Source organism: Eriocheir sinensis, chromosome 8, assembly GCF_024679095.1.
Source record: "Eriocheir sinensis breed Jianghai 21 chromosome 8, ASM2467909v1, whole genome shotgun sequence".
In the NCBI taxonomy this organism is placed as follows: domain Eukaryota; kingdom Metazoa; phylum Arthropoda; class Malacostraca; order Decapoda; family Varunidae; genus Eriocheir; species Eriocheir sinensis.
Window position 1 is genome coordinate 22,610,394 of NC_066516.1, and position 20,244 is coordinate 22,630,637.

The 20,244-nt window shown below is 47.0% G+C and overlaps 1 protein-coding gene and 1 long non-coding RNA gene across 2 annotated transcripts in view; both read left to right on the forward strand.

The window, feature by feature from the left end:
• The window catches only part of LOC126995354 (neuropilin and tolloid-like protein 1), a 112,128-nt gene extending 92,857 nt beyond the window's left edge, over positions 1-19,271 (forward strand). The window contains exons 6-9 of the mRNA XM_050854832.1: positions 740-980; positions 5,673-5,794; positions 13,074-13,217; positions 14,909-19,271. Of these exons, the coding sequence (XP_050710789.1) occupies positions 740-980; positions 5,673-5,794; positions 13,074-13,217; positions 14,909-15,550 (1,149 nt within the window). The 3' untranslated portion in view covers positions 15,551-19,271. The remainder of the gene's footprint in view (positions 1-739; positions 981-5,672; positions 5,795-13,073; positions 13,218-14,908) is intronic.
• LOC126995699 (uncharacterized) lies at positions 8,439-10,659 on the forward strand. The gene is made up of 2 exons (XR_007750651.1): positions 8,439-8,997; positions 9,061-10,659. It is a non-coding gene; the product is annotated as an uncharacterized LOC126995699 (long non-coding RNA).
• Positions 19,272-20,244: the final 973 nt, after the last annotated feature.

Here is a 20,244-nt window from a genome sequence, read left to right on the forward strand (position 1 = left end):
TCCTCCTCCTCCTCCTCCTCCTCCTGATCACCCCAGCCTTGATTAAGAGCTGAGCCTCTCCTTCATTTCTTCCTCTTCTATCTCCCTCCCTTTTTACCTCCACCCCTCCCTTCCTTTCTCCTCTTTACTTCCTTTCCTCCCTCCCTCCCTTCTTTCCTTCCTTCCGTTTTACCTTCCTTCCTTCCTTCCTTCCTCCTCTTTACTTCCCTCTCTCCCTTCTTCTCTTCCTCCCTTCCTTACTTGCTTCTTACCTCTCTCACTCATTTTTCCTCCCTGTTTTATTTCCTTCCCTCCTTCCTCCTTACCTTCCACTCATTCCCTCCCTTTTTTTTCCTACCTTCCTTCTTACCTCCATCTCTTCTTCCATCCTTCCTTCCTTCCTCAATACCTTCCATCCTTCCCCCTCTTTCCCTTTCTTCCCTCCTTCCATCCTCCTTCCCTTCCACCCTCTCTCATCTCTCTCTCTCTCTCTCTCTCTCCCTTTCCCTCTCTCTCCTTCTCTCTCTCTCTCTCTCTCTCTCTCTCTCTCTCTCTCTCTCTCTCTCTCTCTCTCTCTCTCTCTCTCTCTCTCTCTCTCTCTCTCTCTCTCTCTCTCTCTCTCTCTGCATGTGTATGTGTATTAGAATATGAATACGAATACACCCAAGTACGGTATTCGGATGCATTCGAATTCAAATACCGAATACGAATACTCCATCGCTGCTCCCGTCGAATTCTAACCCTGTTCTTCGTCTTTCAGATCTACATTTTCTTCGAGACCTTCAAGCTGTACGAGCCCAACGAGTGTGACCATAACTACGTGGACATCTTCGGCGCCGAGACGGACCTGCGGAACCGACTCAGCCACTTCTGCGGCTCCGTGGCTGACCCGCTCACCAGCCCCTCCAACCTCATCCATTTCCGCTTCTTCGCGCTGGAACGAGCCCGCGAGACCCAGTTCCGGGCGTGGTTCTCCTCCTACCGGGACAGTAACTTGACGGGTGAGAGAGAGAGAGAGAGAGAGAGAGAGAGAGAGAGAGAGAGAGAGAGAGAGAGAGAGAGAGAGAGAGAGAGAGAGAGAGAGAGAGAGAGAGAGAGAGAGAGAGAGAGAGAGAGAGAGAGAGAGAAAGTCTTTAGTAACAATAACGTGGCTGATTTGTCTTTTTTGACCCCGTTTTTCAAGGCTCAGTTAATTGGTTTTGTTAATTTTCTATATCACTTTTTGCGACTGAGTTTGTAATAATTATGTCAACTGAACTGCGAACATTCCCCAACACTTCTAACTCACTCCGTCCCAAATATGAAGTTAAAAAGCCAAACTTGCCACATAACAATACTAATATAAGACGTTTAAAAATGGCGTAGGTGTGTGTGTGTGTGTGTGTGTGTGTGTGTGTGTGTGTGTGAGTGTGTGGGTGGGTGTGTCATAAGGTCTGATCGCAATTCCAGAACTTGATCGAACCGTGGCGTGTTAATGTGTGTTTTGAGGAGGCTTTCCCTGATTATTTTTTTGCGGCATCGATGTTAGGCGTAGTAGCAGGCAGCAGGTGACGAAGGCGAGAAAGAGCCTGATTAATAGAGAGTGGGAGGGAGAGGAAGGGGAAGAGGAGGGGAGGATGCCAATGAGGAGGAGGTGAAGGGATGGTGTTGAGACTACGGCTGATGATGAGTGATGGTGATGACGGGATGATGAAGTTAGGGGGTGAAGGGGGCGAAGAAGGGAAGTCGGAGTTCGTAGAGGTGATGGGGTGACAAGTGATAGAGTGATGGGATGATGAAAAAGGTATACAAATGAGTGATGTGTGAAGGGAGGAGAGGATTTAACGGTGAAGGGAACGAGTGATAGGGTGAAAGGGTGAGGAAAAAGATAGAGGTGAGTGATGGGTGAAGGGGTGACGAAGCTACGGGGTGAAGGGATCAAGGAAGGGAAGCTAGAGCGCGTAGAGATGAAAGGGTGACAAGCGATACTGAATAATGGGGTGAAAGAGTGGGGATAAGATAGAGGTGAGTGATGGCTGATGGGGTGACGAAACTCAGGGGTGAAGGAGGCGAGAAAACAGTCAGAGCACGTAGAAGTGATGGGGTGACAGGTAAAAGTGTGATGGGTTGATGAAACAGGTAGAAGTGAGAGATGGGGTGAGGAGGTGAAAGAAAGTAAAGGGTTAGGTTAGGGGTGAAGGAGACGAAAAGAGAAGTCAGTGAAAGGGTGACAAGTGGTGCTGAGTGACGGGGTGAAAGAGTAACAAAACAGGTTGAGGTATGTGACGGGGTGATGAGGTGATGAGGAGAGGGAGGAAGGGTGAGCCAGACAGAGTACACACACCCCATCCCGCCCCTTAACTCCAACCTCCCGTCACCCCGTCCCAGATATATTTTTTAATCAAGGGTTTAGTAATAGGAGGAGGTTAGTGAAGAACGTACAGGTGGGGGAGAAGAAAAGGCGATAGGAGTGTACAGTTGTATGATGGAGGCTCACTGATTGTTCTTTTTTTTTACAACAAAGGAGACAGCTGAAGGGCACAAAAAAGGAAACAATAACAAAAAAAAAGACCGCTACTCGCTGCTCCTAGAAAAAGAATCAAAAGAGGTGGTCTGATATAGTTATTGTTCATCGGGCACCTTATTTGTATAACGTAGTGACGGCGTGATTGGGGACTGTATCCTTCCTTTTTTTTCTTTTTCTTTTTTTAATCAAGGGTAGAGTAAGAAGAGGAAGTGGGTTAGTGGTGAAGGTGCAGGTGGGGGAGAAGGAACAACTACCCCTCGCCCCCGTATGCCCCACCCCACACCCCTCCTCACCTATCCCGCCCCCCGCCCCGCCCCGTCCCTCCAGCTTCACCCGAGAGTTATTCCCAGCCTTCGTCTTCGCCCTTGACTCACCGCCAGAAAGGAAATGAAATAAAACCATTCGCGGGAGCTAAGCTTTCCCTCCTGGACGTTTAATTTTATGGCTGCATTGAAGTTTTCGGCCGCTGAGCAGGTAATGTCACGGTTATTGTGCCGCCGCGCCATAACTCACGCTAACGACCCCTTCCTCCTCCTCTCCCCGCCGCGCGCTGCCATGCCTCTGACCTTGTTTTATTTCGGGACTCGTTTATCAAGTGACTTTGTTCCTGTTTGGTTAGCGTTGCGAGTTGTTTAGGTTTCACTCATAGGCAAGAATTGGCTGACACGAAGTAGTGGGTGAGAGGAGATCAGTATAGTGAAGATTAGTGGGCAAGTGGTTGAGACTGGTCGGCGGATTAGAGTAGTGGACGAGTGAAAATTAGTGGAGTTGAAGAGATTGGTTAACAGAGTAGTGAGTGAGTGGAGATTAGTGAAGATTGGTAAAGAGCTAGAGTAGTAGAAAAGTGGAGAAGATTAGAAGAAGAGATTAATGGTCGAGTAAAGAAGATTAGTGGAGAGGATAAGTGGACCAGTGGAGATCGGTAAACACGGAGTAGTGGACGCGTGGAGGAACTTAATGGACCAACTGTTGAACGAATAGAGTCGTGGACGAGTGGAGAAGACACTTAAAAGGCACGTGGTAAGTCCAAACACAATAGACACCTTGAAGCAGAAGTTAACCCGGTTTGCTGCAAGTGCCACGAATTTCACCTTCACTGGTAGCCTGGAAACACACACTCCCAGGTCTTTCTCTGCCTCTGTGGTGGATAGCGAAATGTTTCCCATGTGGTATTGGTATGCTGAATTTCTCCTCCCAAGGTGCATGACTTTATATTTTTCTTCTTTAAATTCGAGCAGCCACGTTTTGCTCCACGTCTGTAGCTTGGTGAGGTCTTCTTGTAGGAAATCCGCAGTCAAGGGATTAATAAGCTCATGGATGGGGAAGGAAGGTGATGATAGTAAGGACTGGCTGGAGCTGCCCCGCGTTGGCTGACTACCACCTTGCCAGTTCATTTCGTTATTAGGTTCTTATGATTTTGAGTATCCTCCATGCCCCCGTCTCCCCCCCCCCCCACCCCTTCCCCCGTCCAAACTAGCAGTAGGCGAGGCTAATGCACCCGCGGAGGAAGCTGAGGATGCGGCTCATTTTCTGCCTTAATGGGGAAAAAATAACCGCCCTCTCCCGAAAATTACAAAGCGTCGTTGCAGCGTTCGTTTCAAAAGTTTCCCCTAAAGTTGTAAGTAGAAGCTTGAGTCTGGTCCTCCTCCTCCTCCTGCAGCGGTAACAGACAGACAGACCCCCTCTCCTTTCCCTTACACGTCCCTTTCCGGTGCTCAGGGAATTTATTTTGTCCCCCCTTAGACACCCGCGGCCCACCCATCCTCAGTATAACTCAGAATGACCAGGGCACGAATTCTCAGACATTTTCAGCTCTCAAAACAAATCTCTCCTAAGGCCAATAAGGAGATTAGTCGGGTTTGAGTGTTTTTTTTTCTTTTGCATTCATTTTTTTTTACAGTAGAGGAGACAGTTCAAGGGCGTAATAAAAAAATAAAAAAAGAAGCTGGAGTAGGTGAAGAAGCCTTGTCAAATCATCACTAGGCTCATAAGACTAACATTGGAAATACCCACAACCTCCACGAAAGCCCACTGAAACGTTGGTGTGTGACTCCCATGCAGGTATTAGTTTCACGCGGGTGGGATGCTGCAGGTGAAAATCTGTGTCCTCTTCTGCATGACATCATTAGGAAGGCGAAAAAAGGGTCACATTAAGAAAGTTAGGTCAGTTATGCAAGAGCTGCCTACCTACTCGTGCCCCAAACTGCTCTATTCTCTACACTTCCTTTGATGTTGTGATACTTTTTCTTTCTCTTTTCTCCCCCTCCGATGTTTGCTCACGTCACTCAGTCTGCTCGGGCTTAAGGTGCTTCAGCTACTCGGTTTTCCCCTCTGAATGTTGACCCATCCCTGCCCGTCCACTGATGTACTTCTCTCTTCCTATCTTTATCTATCTATGTCTCTATCTCCTAATCCTGCTATATTCTTTTCCACGTAAACCTCCACCACCTTCATCACCACCACCACCGCCACGTTAATCACCACCACCACCACAACTTTGATCACCACCACCACCACCTTCATCACCACCACCACATTCATAACCCCCACCACCTTCATCACCACCACCTGTACTCTCCTTCCGTCTCCTTTTCCTCCTCCCCTTCTTCTTCCTTCGTGTCCTCCTCATGTTCCGACGCACCCAGACCGTCCCGTCATTACTCGAATCTCACTGCGGGTCGTAATATAAGACATTTCATGGCCCACGAACACCTATTTGAGAAGGCTTTCGTAGGAGTTTGGGGCATTTCCAGGATTAGTTTTATGACCCTGGTGGTAGTTTGACCCTTCTTCTGTACCGTGAACCTGAAGGAACACTCATTAGAACTCAACTGACCCCCTCTTTGGCCTTTAGAACCAGCGGATGTGAGAAGGGAAAGTGTCTTACAATACCAACCTCAGTGTTTTTCAGGCTGGATATAGTACTTCCTCTTTCGCTATTTTCAGCATGTATAATTTCTATGTGCAGGTGATCGTTGAATTTGGGTCAGATATTTATTTTTTACATTGGTTTAGGTCATGTTACTTAATTTCTCATGCTCATAGTATAATTATTAGACTTAGATAACACACACACACACACATACACACACACACACACACACACACACACACACACAAGACGCTTCATGACTGCTTGACTGGATACGTAACTATTCCGCCACAACCCACCTTTTCTTTTTTCCAGAGGGACTCCCGCCGTGCACCGCCAGCGAATTCTACTGCGACGATGCCACGTGTGTCCACAAATCCTTGAGGTGTAACAACATCAAGAACTGCAAGAACGAGTACGACGAGGAGGACTGCAATGTACGTAAGCCTTAAGATGACCCCCTCGTCCCTCACGGTCCTCACCCACACCAGTCAACCTCACTCACCAACTATCGAACTAGCTAACTTTAACTGTTTGATTACCTGTTAAACTAACTATAATTACCTACCTGTTTAACTAACTATCATACTAGCTAACTTTAACTAACTGCTTGACTATTTATTAATCTAACTATTTATTGTGTGTGTGAGCGGGGTCACCTTCACCTTCATGTCCACAGTGCGGGGCAGCGGTGTCAGGCTTCTGGCACCGTGATCTTTTAGCTGCTGTCCTGACTTCCACTCGCAAGGCTTGGGATCGATCCCCGGCACTCAGAGGTGTTCATTACGGATCTAACTATTTAATTACCTACATACCTAACCACCTTACTACCTAACTAACTAACTAACCAACTAACTTTCTAACCATGTGACGATCAAACTAACTATATAGCTAACTGTTAGACTATCTATTAAACTACGTAACTACCTATCCACCTACCTACCTGACCAACTCCTACCTCACTCCTCTTGGATGCCTTGTATTTATTCCATTCTCATTCTGCCTTTTCGATCGTGTTTTGTGTTCAGTTTTTAATCTTGTTCCTGCCGTCGTTGTCTCTAGTTATCGTGGGATTTCGTTGTTGTTGTTGTTGTTGTTGTTGTTTCTCATTAGTGTTGGCTGTCTGCTGGATTGGCCGCATACTCTCGTCTCGATTCTTGTAGTTTTCGTTTTCTTCTCACCTGTCCGTGAACATTAAACTGGGAAAGGTAAGCTGTGGCGACCCGAGCATCACACTCGGGCCGAAGTGCTGCGTCGAAAAAACAACCAGTAATGATGATGATGATAATAATAATAATAATAATAATAATAATAATAATAATAATAATAATAATAATAAGAAGAAGAAGAAGAAGAAGAAGAAGAAGAAGAAGAAGAAGAAGAAGATGAAGAAGGAGGAGAAGGAGGAGGAGAGTAAGAAGAGAAGAAAAAGAATGCCAGTAATAACAACAACAAAAAAACGACAACGACAACAGCGATATTAATAATCATAACAATAACAACAATAATAATAATAATAATAATAATAATAATAATAATAATAATAATAATAATAATAATAATAATAATAATAATAATAATAATGAAAATAGTTATGACGACCGAACAACACACACACACACACACACACACACACACACACACACACACACACACACACACACACACAGAAGGAATCGGGAACACAGAGACGCCACTTAACCAGTTTAGTGCAGAGAGCGTGTGGTAATGGACCCCCCCTCCCCCCCTTTTCCTCCCTCCTACTCCCCTTCCCCCTCCTCCGCCCACCTCCCCCTCCCCCCACACACTCATTTCTTTTAATTAGAAAACCTTTTACTGAGTCGAATCAGCTGATGAGTCAAAGACGGCGACGAGAGAGAGAGAGAGAGAGAGAGAGAGAGAGAGAGAGAGAGAGAGAGAGAGAGAGAGAGAGAGAGAGAGAGAGAGAGAGAGAGAGAGAGACTTATCTAAACATTACATCGCACATTAAAGTTTCAAGAATTCGTATTAGTGGCTTTGAGTCCGGTCTGTGTGTGTGTGTGTGTGTGTGTGTGTGTGTGTGTGTGTCTGTTGTGTAGATACATAAAGTTCCAAACACAAAATTGACACATCCTCAAACATTTCGATATATATAAATAGATAGATAGATAGATATAGATAGATAGATAGATAGATACAGATAGACAGATAGATAGATAGATACACACACACACACACACACACACACACACACACACACACACACACACACACACACACATTTCCCGTCTCAGCGATCTACTTCTGGCGAGGGTAAGAAGGAAAAAGAAAAGTGGCTTTGTTAAGGTGTGAACACTGACCGAACGGCGCTGACCACTACATCCGGCCGCCTGTATGGCCTGTAATTCCACGCCATTCCACATAACCAGGTGTGGCAGGTGTAGTTGTGATTGTTTGTGTGAGTTTGGGTGTAGGTGTAGGTGTTGGTGAGTGGGTGGGTTTGAATCTTGGTGTGCGTGTAGGTTTGAGTGTGCGTGTGGGTGTGGTCGTGAGTGTGCTTGGGTGGATGAGTTCGCGTCAGGCATTGGTAGCCGAAGGGAATTCTTGGTCATGTTTTCCCTTCCTGCTCCGTCGCTCCTCCCACCGGGCCCGAGGCGGCGTGCTGCGTGCAGGAGGGAGGAGTGGTTATCCCCCTCGTGTTTACTTGCATTACGAGGATGCTCTTATGAATATGCATCGGTAAAGGGTTGGTTGGTGAAGTAAAACGTATCCTAGCTTGTGTATATTTAGTGGGTGTGAGTTTTAAGATATAAGAGGGCATCATATACACGCAACTTTTAATCATTATATGAAATGCGAGTGTTTAAGCAACCCAATGTGTACAAACCATCACAGACCTGAAAAAATAAATGAGGACATAGGTGGAGCTTCCCCGAACTTTTAACAGAGAGAGAGAGAGAGAGAGAGAGAGAGAGAGAGAGAGAGAGAGAGAGAGAGAGAGAGAGAGAGAGAGAGAGAGAAAGTAATGGCAGTAGTAGCAGTGGGTGCCGAACATGTTCCCGCCCTGGACATATTCCCTTCTGGACATTTCCCCCTCCGGACATTTTCTACTCAATTATCTTTATAATAAGAGCGAAATAATAAATAAATGAATAGTAAAACAGACGACTAAAGATAAGGAACATATAATAAAAAAGAAATATGAGAAGTAAGAAAGAAAGAGGGAAACACAGGAAGTTTTCGGATATTCTGTGCGCGTTCCCGAGGCCCTTCGACTTTCCATCCCAGAAATGATAAATGCGGTGAGCAGCGCATTCACAAGAGTTACGATTAATTTCATAATCCAGTTTGGTAGTTTTAAGAAGCGAGTTCTTGCATTCATCCTCCGCGAGCCTCGGCGGGGATAAGGAGCGCCAGGGAGCCCAAGGTCTCTCTGGCGAGTGTGGCAGTACTGGAGGGCTCCCCGAGGGAAGCCTTGGTGCTCCCCGGGGCGTCCGCGGAGTTACCGGAGATCTGCACGGGTAGATGGGGCTCGTTAGCCGTGGTAGGCAGTCCATCTAGGAGAGCAAACTCCGAACAATATACCCGGGCAGGTGAGGCTCGTTAGCCGTGGTAGGCAATTCGCCTAGGAGAGCAAACTCCGAACAATAAACCCGGGCAGGTGGAGGTCGTTAGCGTGAGCAGTTCACCTAGGAGAGCAAACTCTGATCATAAACCCGGGCAGGTGGAGGTCGTTAGCGTGAGCAGTTCACCTAGGAGAGCAAACTCTGATCATAAACCCGGGCAGGTGGAGGTCGTTAGCGTGAGCAGTTCACCTAGGAGAAGGAAAACTCTGACCACAAACCCGGCCAGGTGGAGGTCGTTAGCCGTGGTAGGCAATCTGCCTAGGAGAGGGACAACTCCAAACAACAAACACGGGCAGGCTGGGCTCGTTAGCCGTCATAGGCAATACACCTAGGAGAGCAAACTCCGAACAAAAAACCCGGACAGGTTGGGCTCGTGAGCCGTCATAGGCAATACACCTAGGAGAGCAAACTCCGAACAATAAACCCGGGCAGGTTGGGCTCGTGAGCCGTCATAGGCAATACACCTAGGAGAGCAAACTCCGAATAAAAAACCCGGGCAGGTTGGGCTCGTGAGCCGTCATAGGCAATACACCTAGGAGAGCAAACTCCGAACAATAAACCCGGGCAGGTGGAGCTCGTTAGCGAAAGCAGTTCATCTAGGAGAGCAAACTCCGAACAATAAACCCGGGCAGGTGGAGCTCGTTAGCGTGAGCAGTTCATCTAGGAGAGCAAACTCCGATTACAAACCCGGGCAGGTGGAGGTCGTTAGCGTGAGCAGTTCACCTAGGAGAGCAAACTCCAAACAATAAACCCGGGCAGGTGGAGCTCGTTAGCGTGAGCAGTTCACCTAGGAGAGCAAACTCCGAACAATAAACCCGGGCAGGTGGGGCTCGTTAGCGTGAGCAGTTCATCTAGGAGAGCAAACTCCGATTACAAACCCGGGCAGGTGGAGCTCGTTAGCGTGAGCAGTTCACCTAGGAGAAGGAAAACTCTGACCACAAACCCGGCCAGGTGGAGGTCGTTAGCCGTGGTAGGCAATCTGCCTAGGAGAGGGACAACTCCAAACAACAAACACGGGCAGGCTGGGCTCGTTAGCCGTCATAGGCAATACACCTAGGAGAGCAAACTCCGAATAAAAAACCCGGACAGGTTGGGCTCGTGAGCCGTCATAGGCAATACACCTAGGAGAGCAAACTCCGAATAAAAAACCCGGGCAGGTTGGGCTCGTGAGCCGTCATAGGCAATACACCTAGGAGAGCAAACTCCGAACAATAAACCCGGGCAGGTGGAGGTCGTTAGCGAAAGCAGTTCATCTAGGAGAGCAAACTCCGAACAATAAACCCGGGCAGGTGGAGCTCGTTAGCCGTGGTAGGCAATCTGCCTAGGAGAGGGACAACTCCGAACAACAAACCCGGGCAGGTGGAGCTCGTTAGCCGTGGTAGGCAATCTGCCTAGGAGAGGGACAACTCCGAACAACAAACCCGGGCAGGAGGGGGTCGTTAGCCGTGGTAGGCAGTCCTCCTAGGAGAAGGAAAACTCCGAAATCAAACCAACCAAACACACACACACACACACACAACCAACCAACCGGGGAGGTGGGGCTCGTTATAGGCGTCGTAGACAATCCACCAAGGGGAATCATCAAATAAAAGGATAATAAAAGCGAACACACGAGAAGAAGAATATGAAATTAGAACCGGACAAAAAAGGATTATATAAGATGGAACACCGAATAAAGGATAGTTAGGAAAACAGCATCGAGAAAAGCATAAGATACACAATGATCATCCAGACTGAAACAAGACCGAAAAATGGATGGTATAAAAAGAACGGAGAAAAGATAATGTAATAAGGACGCACAGAAAATAACGTAGAAATAAAACACCAAGAAAAGGAAAATAAGAAAAATATAGAAACAACATCAATGATACCGCCGCTCCGTGGGCTCCGTGGGCGGTAGGAGAATGAAATGACCCTTTTCGTAGACGCACAATATAATGTGGTCAAACATGTCAACAATGACATTTACCGCCAGGATCACAATCATGACACTCGAAAACGCCCGTGTCTCTGAGCACTACACCGAACAGCTGAGCACTTCACTTAACATCTAACGTTCAGCATTGTATTTCACTTATGTCACTTATTAATCTATAACAACAGATAGTGTATAATCAGGTAAATAAGCAAAGATAGAATTATACTACGGCAGGCGCTTGCACTTACGTATTCTGGGCCTACTAAAATGTCTCCGTCTTTCTGTTCCTTGTGTTCCTCTGGGTGGATGTCTACAGAGGCAGACAGCGAGGCCGAGAAGGGACATCTTCCCTTCACTGTTACTGTTAGCTGTCTCCCTCCTCCTCATCTCCTACAGCGCCCCGAGTATGTCGAATCATCAAAAGTGCACGTGTGTGGATGCGTCATCCTTGCCCCCGAGTCAGCGAGAGCCTTCATCTGTTCGTCGTTTGCAATCGAGGCGATACCGAAATGCTGGCTTGGCACCTTCAACACCGAGCAGCCGTGACACACCACAACCAAAGTTCCCTGCTCTCGTTCGCTACACCATCGTTTACTCCTCGCCTTATTTATCTTATCTTATTCCTCATACTTTCCCTTTCACCTTCCACCGATCATTCGTTCCGCCTTCTGTCGGTAACAATCAAGAAAAACAAACAAACACCATCCACCTTTCGACCCTAAAATCAACATCGCCAAAATTGTGGGCGGGTCTCTTCTGGGAGGAAAGAGGCTCACCCAGACCGATGAAGAATACCAGCAAAGGATGATGTAGAAGAGAAAAAACATCGAAAAAAGAAAACCAACAGCAAGAAATGGAAATAGAAGTGGGTCAAAAAACAAAAATAGGTGAACGGAATGAAAATAGAAGTGGGTAAAAAAAAAAATAGGTGAACGGAAGGGAAATAGAAGTGGATAAAAAAAAAATAGGTGAACGGAATGGAAATAGAAGTGGGTAAAAAAAAATATCAGGTGAGCTGGATAGAAATAGAAGCGATCTTTATAAACTAAATGACTAAAGTATAAAAAAAAATAATAGTAGTGGGCCAAAAAAAAATTAAGCGCGATAAAAATAAAGTAAGTGTTCCGGAAAGCGAATAAAGTGAGTGGGAGAGAATCAGAAATAGGTCAACTCTTCCACGTCGCGGCGAGTGCGTGTCATTATGGCCCTCAATATGTGGACGAGGCTCCGTAAATCATTCCACGGTGGCCGCTTATGATGATGATGAGTCGCCACTGTTGTGTTATGAGCCGTGTACCGCCATCTGTGTGTGTGGGTGGGGGGGGGGGCGTGGGGGGGGGTGTTTTGACCCGTACGTGGCCTCATTACACCTGCGTGGAAAGCCGTAACACCTGCGGCTCTGCGTTTATTTGATTATGTTTCCTTTTACTGTTGTGGTTGTCTCAGTTCGCGTGCCGCCGCCACTTCGATACACGTGAGATTTCCTGCATGATGATGACGATGGTGATGACGTTGGTGATAGTCTGAGATGATAATGATGATGAAGTGCTAAACATAGTAATGATAACCCCGACGCTGAAGATGAATTTAGAAGATTTAGAAGGATTATGATGGCGGTAGTAGTGATAACAAGCGTGACAGGCGATATAATGAGGGACTTCCAAAACTGCTTCTCTGCCAGTCATTATCTGTTTGGAGTAGAGTCGCTGCTCCATACAGAAGGACCAACTTGTAACAACAGTGCTGCCTGCTATGTAGAAACTGCCTTGAAAGTTCCCCTCATTCTTTTGCTCCTGATGACGAAGACAAAGAGAGGAAAATAGAGAGAAATGCGGGTATACCACACCCACGAGTCAACAAACCTCAATACGCTGAAATCAAATATGGCAACGGTGACAGTGATAACAGTACCAACGATAACAATATCAATATTTAAGAGTGAAACAGCTGACCTCCTCCAGTTTCCTTCTCACATTCTTAAAACTGTAACGCTCTAAAACACTCGAGAAAAGCATTTGTACTCTTAATTTAGCTGACCTTTAGCGTGACTCATTTCTTTTAAACTGGAGTTAGCAGGCAATTCAATCCACTAAACTTACAAAGGTGCAGGCATATCAATCCATTAAATTTATCTTTATCCATTAATCTGTCATGAAAAAAGATGGAAAAAATAATGATACTCTTTCTCGGCAGGTGCTGAACAACCTCAAGTTCAACATCCACTCGGACCACATCATCATCATCCTGACGCTGGGCTGCGGGCTCCTCGGCGGGATGTGCTTCGCCATGTGCTTCAACTGCATCAGGAAGCTCATCCGCGACGGCAGGCAGATCCACGTACGTAGCGCGGCGTGACTGACTCACGGACGCAGGAAAGAATAACTGACCCATACGCAGCAGGGAACAGTGGCGTAACTAGGTATATAACAATGGAGGCGGCAAGTGGAGCCCTGATGCCAAATGGAAGGTTACTGGGGCGTATTCTAAGTTCAGACCAATGGTGAGTATTAGGGCATGGCCAGTGGGTGGACACCCGGGGGCACCGGATTCTCATAGGGGGACTCATGCCCCCCCGTGCACCCCCATACCTACGCCACTGCCATTGAATGCCTGTCACGAACAACACTTTATATTTGCAAAAATATTTCCACAATCATTATATTTTCATTATTATTATTATTAGTAGTAGTAGTAGTAGTAGTAGTAGTAGTAGAAGTAGTATTTTTAGTATTAACATTCTTCTTAGTATTAATTTTTGCCAACTTATGTTTGTATTTAATTCACATCATGTATGTCTTCAGCGCTAGGGCTGCAATTTTTTCCCCCAGTAAACTTTTATTATATTCATCCATTTTGAATATATTTTTATTTATTTATTTTATTTTGTTTTATTTATTTGTTTATTTTATTTATTTCCATTTTTTTCTCTGGAATAAAAGGAACCCATTGCACCCTCTTCCTTCCTCCTCCTCCTCCTCCTCCTCCTCCTCCTCCTCCTCTTCCTCCACGCATATTTTGTCATTTCCTATCATTTATCATTTTTTTCTTTCTGCCTTTTTCTCCCCTTGAACTGTATATATGTTTGTTTGTACACTATTTCTTGGTCCATGTCTCCCCATCTCCCGCCTCCTCCTCCCCGTTCTCCCCCTTCCTCCCTCCCTGTTCTCCCTCTCCCCTCCTCCTACCCTCCTCCGCCGCCCTGGGTACCGACGGGACCAATATCCGGGAGGCGGCAGGTTCTTCCTCTCCATAGGTCGCCAGGGACTTGTGTTACCATTAGCTCCTCCTCAGCGTGTGTTGTTGTTGTTGTCGTTCATCCTCCGTGTTTCGCCTTGTCGTGATGAAAGTTTTAGCAGTTGTTGTGATCCTTGTTTTTCATCATTACACGTCACTACATGTTACGGGTTGTCTGTCCTCTTTGCATGCGTGTGTGTGTGGGGGGGGGGGGGAAGAAGTTTTTTTGTGTGTGTGTGTGTGTGTGTGTGTGTGTGTGTGTGTGTGTGTGTGTGATTAGTATTGTCATCTCCATCTAACAGTCAGGAGGAATAAAAGCTAAATGTGTTGTTTTTCATATTTGATGTGTTTTAAGTAAGAGACACGAGGCACAGACGTGGGTTAATTCAGGTTTAAATGTATCAGCTGTAGTAGACATTACCCTGCACAGTGAATCCTCCCTTAACTTGCCTTCCTCGAGTACCTCTGCTGATTTAACTTAACTTAATGCAAGACTCACTTCGACCTCTTTTCTCCTACTTTATGGGGTGTTTTTTTTTGGGGGGGGTCTATAAATTAATTAAAAATGTTATTTCTCCTTTTCCATAAATTTGGTAAGAGCGCGCGCACACACACACACACACACACACACACACACACACACACACACACACATCACAATAAATACCACCACCACCACCACCACTACCACCACCACCACCACTACCACTACTACCAGCCTCCCCACCACCACCACCACCACAACTCCTAACCCTCCAACCATCACCACCACCACCAGCATTCCTCTTCACCAGGAAAACATCAGGCGGTCTCGGGAGCAGCTGGAGGAGCGCAGCCAGCGGAGCCAGAGTGTGTCGGCCACGTCCTCGCCGCAGACGTCGCACCGGCCGGCCATGAACGAGGCGGGGCCGTGGTACATCGCCGACGCCAAGAGCAACGGCCACCCCCACATTAGGCCTGAGTCTGAGAGCGAGACCGAGGGCGAGGACGACGAGGACGAGGAGGAGCTGGACGACCTTGAGGAATCGTGTGTAGAGATGCGTGACTGCGAGTGCCAGACGAGAGACTCACTCCTGACGCAGAGGGACTCCGGCCAGACGCAACTGCCGATGACGCCCCCGCCCCCTCCCCCCCCTAACAGACGCCCCCCGGGGCTGCCTCCTCTCAGTTCTGGCCCACCCCCTTCCGTTCCTACGCCACCCCCTCCCCCTGGCACCCACTACGGGAGGTCGCCGGTGGCTCCCTCAGACCACTACGGCACGTACGGGAGGGCACCGGCGCCCCGCCGCAACGACCCCTACGAGGTGGAGGATCAGTCAGACGACCCTTACGGCCAGCGGTACCGGGCTGAGGCGGTGATCGAAATGAGGGAGCGAAGCCACTACGAGCCCACGAAGTCCCCAAAAACCACGCCCGACGTGCTCGCCACCCACTGAGTTGCAGCGGCCGTGACAAACAAGTGCATTTTCTGCCCCGTCAGGAGACCAGCCTGACCATTTCCCCCACAAAAGTCCGACTGTGGCGACTAACGACTCCCGTGTAGCCGTGCAGACAGCGGCTGCTCTCGAAGACATTCACTGCTGAGGTTCAGGCGGGGCAAATGAGCAGAACGCCTCGACCCTCCACACAACGGCCGGATAAGGACTCGGTCCTGCCCACAGCTGCAAGAACCACCACTCTCACAAAGCGAGAGGAAGCTGAAATAAGATCATACACTTTGAATCATACAGTAACTGTTGACATTTTGTAAAGTTGAGCGTTTTGAGTGAGAAGCAGTTACTTGTGTGTTTGTATTCATGCGGCATGACGGGTTACACAAATGACATCGTTGGGTATACTGCCAGTAACAGTTGCTCGGGAACACTCCGGCCCCCCCATTATACTGCAGCTTGGTGTTAAAGAGAGTGCGGTAGGCTGCGTGGACTTTGAATGATGAAAATACATAAAGTGCAACAACTTGCTGCAACAGTAACGGAAAAGAAGCACCACAAGGCTTGGCGGGAGAGAAACAAAAATATCAGTAAAGCACACGACGCAGTAATCAGTCGCACAGACCCTGAAGATATTTCATCTTCATCATCGTCATTGTTAAAGTAATATCTCATTGAGTTGAGTAACTATAGGGCAAATCCAGCCGTGAGCCAGGACGCATCGTGCCGGGCAGCACAGAGGCGAGACCTGCACACCGCCGCGCTGCGCCTTCCGCCAACACCGCCGTGCCCTAAACCATCATCAGTCTGTGCTGGCTGCCGCGGGTGGCTGCCAGCAGACCTGTGCTGCAGCTCTTCGTGGATGTGGCCAGCAAATCCGCTGCCATGCGTTGTTTCATGGTTACCATACTGCCCATTTGTGAATTATCTGGTTTTAGAAAGTTCCCATGTTCTCACCCATTACTGCAGCCACGAGTTTGCTGTCATGACTCAACTGCCATGCGTGTTAATATGGATCACCTCCCATGATGTTGATATTACTAGTAATACTGACCCACCATGAGTTTGCTACCATGAGCTTACAACCATGAATCACCCACATACCATTACTAATTTATCACTGTGTACAAAACCACCCAGAGGAGTGCTACTATGTATCACACACCGTGGGTCTGCTGCCCCCCGCCACCCCGAGCCGGCCGCCCCAGCACCGGACTTCCTCCCCCAGCCCAGGAGCCCCTCACCGACAGACCTGCCGTGATGAAAAGCCAGGAGTGCCAGTGATTCATGGCGCGCAGCTCCATGACAGTATTCCAGACAGTATCCTTCCAGCTTTACCCCACGATGAGAGAGAGAGAGAGAGAGAGAGAGAGAGAGAGAGAGAGAGAGAGAGAGAGAGAGAGAGAGAGAGAGAGAGATTGTTCACTCATTCCTAGAAGTTAACCTCACGTATACCTCAATAGTTTTCGTTGTGTACATCCATTGAATGTACCTTTGTCTTGGCAGGAATCCCAAGTTTGAATTATTTTCATCGTACCTTTGGGATTTTTGTTCCCTGGTGTTCAATTTACGGCGTCGGCGTTAGGTTCGTAGGAGTTTTGCCGACCGCCGGGTGCTTAGAGATGCAATGGAGACTACCATGAGTAACTGGCAATTTGTTATAAATAGTTGTTTTGCGGTAGACTTGCTGATGGCGCCGGATTGGGTTGCCTGTTATGATTATTGTTATGGGTGGGACGAGCGGCCGACGCGTCCACCACTGCCTGAGTCTCATAAACAGTGAGCGTTTTAGTTGTGAATTTGTAAATATTTTTCAAGATTACGTTTTTTCAGACGTGTAAATTAAGAAATATACTGCTTCGCTGCCATCATATTATGATTGAATTAGGCAAAAGTTTAGTCATGATTTGTCTCTGTACGACATTCAAGGTCTGATTCATGAAAGTATTTCTCCTAATCTTCTGGTGATGGACTTCACTGGAAGAGCAGTCATAGATTGCATGAGTCAGGCCACTCGCCATCTTAGTTATACTATTCGTGCTCACGGCCTGCGTGCTCACGGCTTGAGTTCTATCCAGCGCTCGTGCCTCAACACAAGCTGCTGGATTTTCAATCACAACCATTTTTATTTATTAGCGTAAGCTTGTGTTCAGGAAGCGCTGCAGGTTGAGACAATGATCATGAGCGATATATAGATATAGATGCAGGATGGCGTCTCGGGAGCCCGTGGCCAAGCTCTCTACGGCTCTGCGTGAGTGACTCCACTCGTTTGTTTTCTGTTTAAATGTTTTTCTTGAGTTTTTACCTTGACATGAATGTATTTTTTTCTCTACGTCGGCTTTCCTGCCACACTTTGCTTACAATTTCAAAACTTTTTTGTGTGGTTCTCTACTGAGAGAAGTATAGTTATTCCTTTCGGCGGAGCAAGACTTAAAACGGGTAAGGGGGTGGGCCGGGGCCCAGTGCTCTCTCCACGGAGCTGCTGCTGGAGTGGGTGACGCGCAGGTGCCTCGTGCCAGACTTGTTTAGCTGCTTGAGGAGAATCATGCAACAGCAGCAGCGTGCACCGCGTGGCGGCCTGCAGAGGGAGCCCTGGGAGAAAGGAGGTGCAGGAGGTTCCAGTTGTGTACACGCATTCGTGAGATTCACGAACGACTATTAGCATTTTGTTTTCGGAACAGACAATCAATATAGATGTTGTAATTGAGCCGGAGACACGGCTTGAAGGATTTTATACCTGTTCCTTTTGTTGAATGATAAAAGGCGCAAAAGACGAAATGCTGAGATGCATTTATGGCATCGTGTACTGTTTCCTTGAGCGGCAATGAGCGGGCGAAAAGGTGTACGGGAGAAGCTATACAGAAAACCAAGGGCATGCGTAGATTTTTATTACTTTACATATTTGGACATCTAATCGCAAGTGCACGTCAGAAAATTCGAGTGCTGTTAATCACTGTGTTGCTGTGGGGCACAACCTTCCTTCACCCGTGCCTGTATACAGTGGTGAAGAGAGTTCCAAGGCATCTGACATGTGTTGCGAGGTGTTATGAGAAGAGCGGGGCGGGAGCAATCATTTACTCGCGTCATTGTTCTGCCGGTAACTCAGGTCCCGAAGGAACAAAGACATGTGAGTACCAGCAGCCTTTAAGTTTTGGAGCCGCCTCGATGAGGAGAACAGTATACCTTGTCAATATAAACAGCTCATTTGGGGAGCCGTTTCGAGCGCCTTGAAAGATGTACTGTAATAGTGGCGGGAGGTTGAAGTTTGTTAAAAAACGTGAAATATGCAAGCTTGAGCAAATTTATTCTTATTAAGAAGGGGGCTCAAAGAAACCCACGTTCTGTTAGCTCTTTGCCTCTGGTAAACTGTGACCTGAGCACCAAAAGATTATTCAGTAAATATTTATATTTTTTCAAAATGGCCCTGAGTTCAATTTGCTGTTTATCCTCGGCATTAGTACGACAATTTGATCAGAAATTGTTAATATTTTGTCCCTTGTTTAGCATAAAATGTCCTTTTCTCCCGTGTACATAGTAAGAAAATCTTAGTTCACCGTAACACTAACCAGGAGACGGAGGGCTCCTGCCCAGCCCCGGGCGGGCGGGAGTCGGGGCTCGGGGACGGGTTGTATATGAAGAACGACGGCCTTGCCAAGGTAAAGTCCATCTGTGTTTCATATTGTTATTAAAGTTACCACTTTGTTAGAAAGAATAAACTATTATGCATTGTCGTGTCTTAAAACCTTTCATCCTGCAGAGAGAAATAGGGCGCGACAGGCAACATGGGTATAGGTATGACTAGTGATGAGAGGGAGGCCATTACGGCCATAAAAAGTCACAATAAATTACTCATAGATTATATAGCAATGAATTGGAGATATGATAAAACAATCAGAAAAACATGCCAGCAGTACACTCGCCGCCAGCCAGGATCTCGATACTGGGCTGCATTTCATTTTGACGAAAAAGTCAATTTGAGATTATTTCAAATGGGCGCCAGTATTTCACTTTGAGCGCCAGCATATCAAGGCAATTTTATGCCCACGAAAGTGATATCCGTAATTACAAATTGTTCGACTTTAGTCAACTGGTTTGTCATAGCTTCGCAGTTTGACTGACGTCACCGAGTCTCACTTTTCCGACTGAGTGGATGAGCTTAGCTGCTTGTTCCTTAGCGGGACACCAACACAGCAACATCATAAATCATTCTGAATGTGCGTTCTTGCCTCCTGGGGAAGCATCAGACTGTTTCATTGAAGATGTGATGTTAGATAATCCAAAAGACAGACGGTGCACTGTGTTTGCAGACTACATAGTTGACAATTGTGTCCAAAGAGTCCAAATTTCCACCAGTCAAGCGGGCCGTTGTGCAGCCAGCCAGCCAGCAGCAAGAGAACGAACAATGGACCGGAGGCTTTTCACTCGTATCAACCAGCAGCTCTACTCTCAGCCCTCACTATTTACCTTTATCGATGTTCTGCAGAAATTACAAACCGTTACATATATCAAAATGAGAGGAATCAAACGCTCCTGCACCTATAAAAGACGAAAAGAAAAACAAAGATGAACTCTTTACTTGAACAGTTCCATGAGTACGAAAAAAAAATAGAAGCAGAACACAGTATAGTCGAGCAGTTGGCTGCTGACTCCAACCCATACTGAATATGTTAACAGAGAAACTAGTAAAGATATTTTATTAC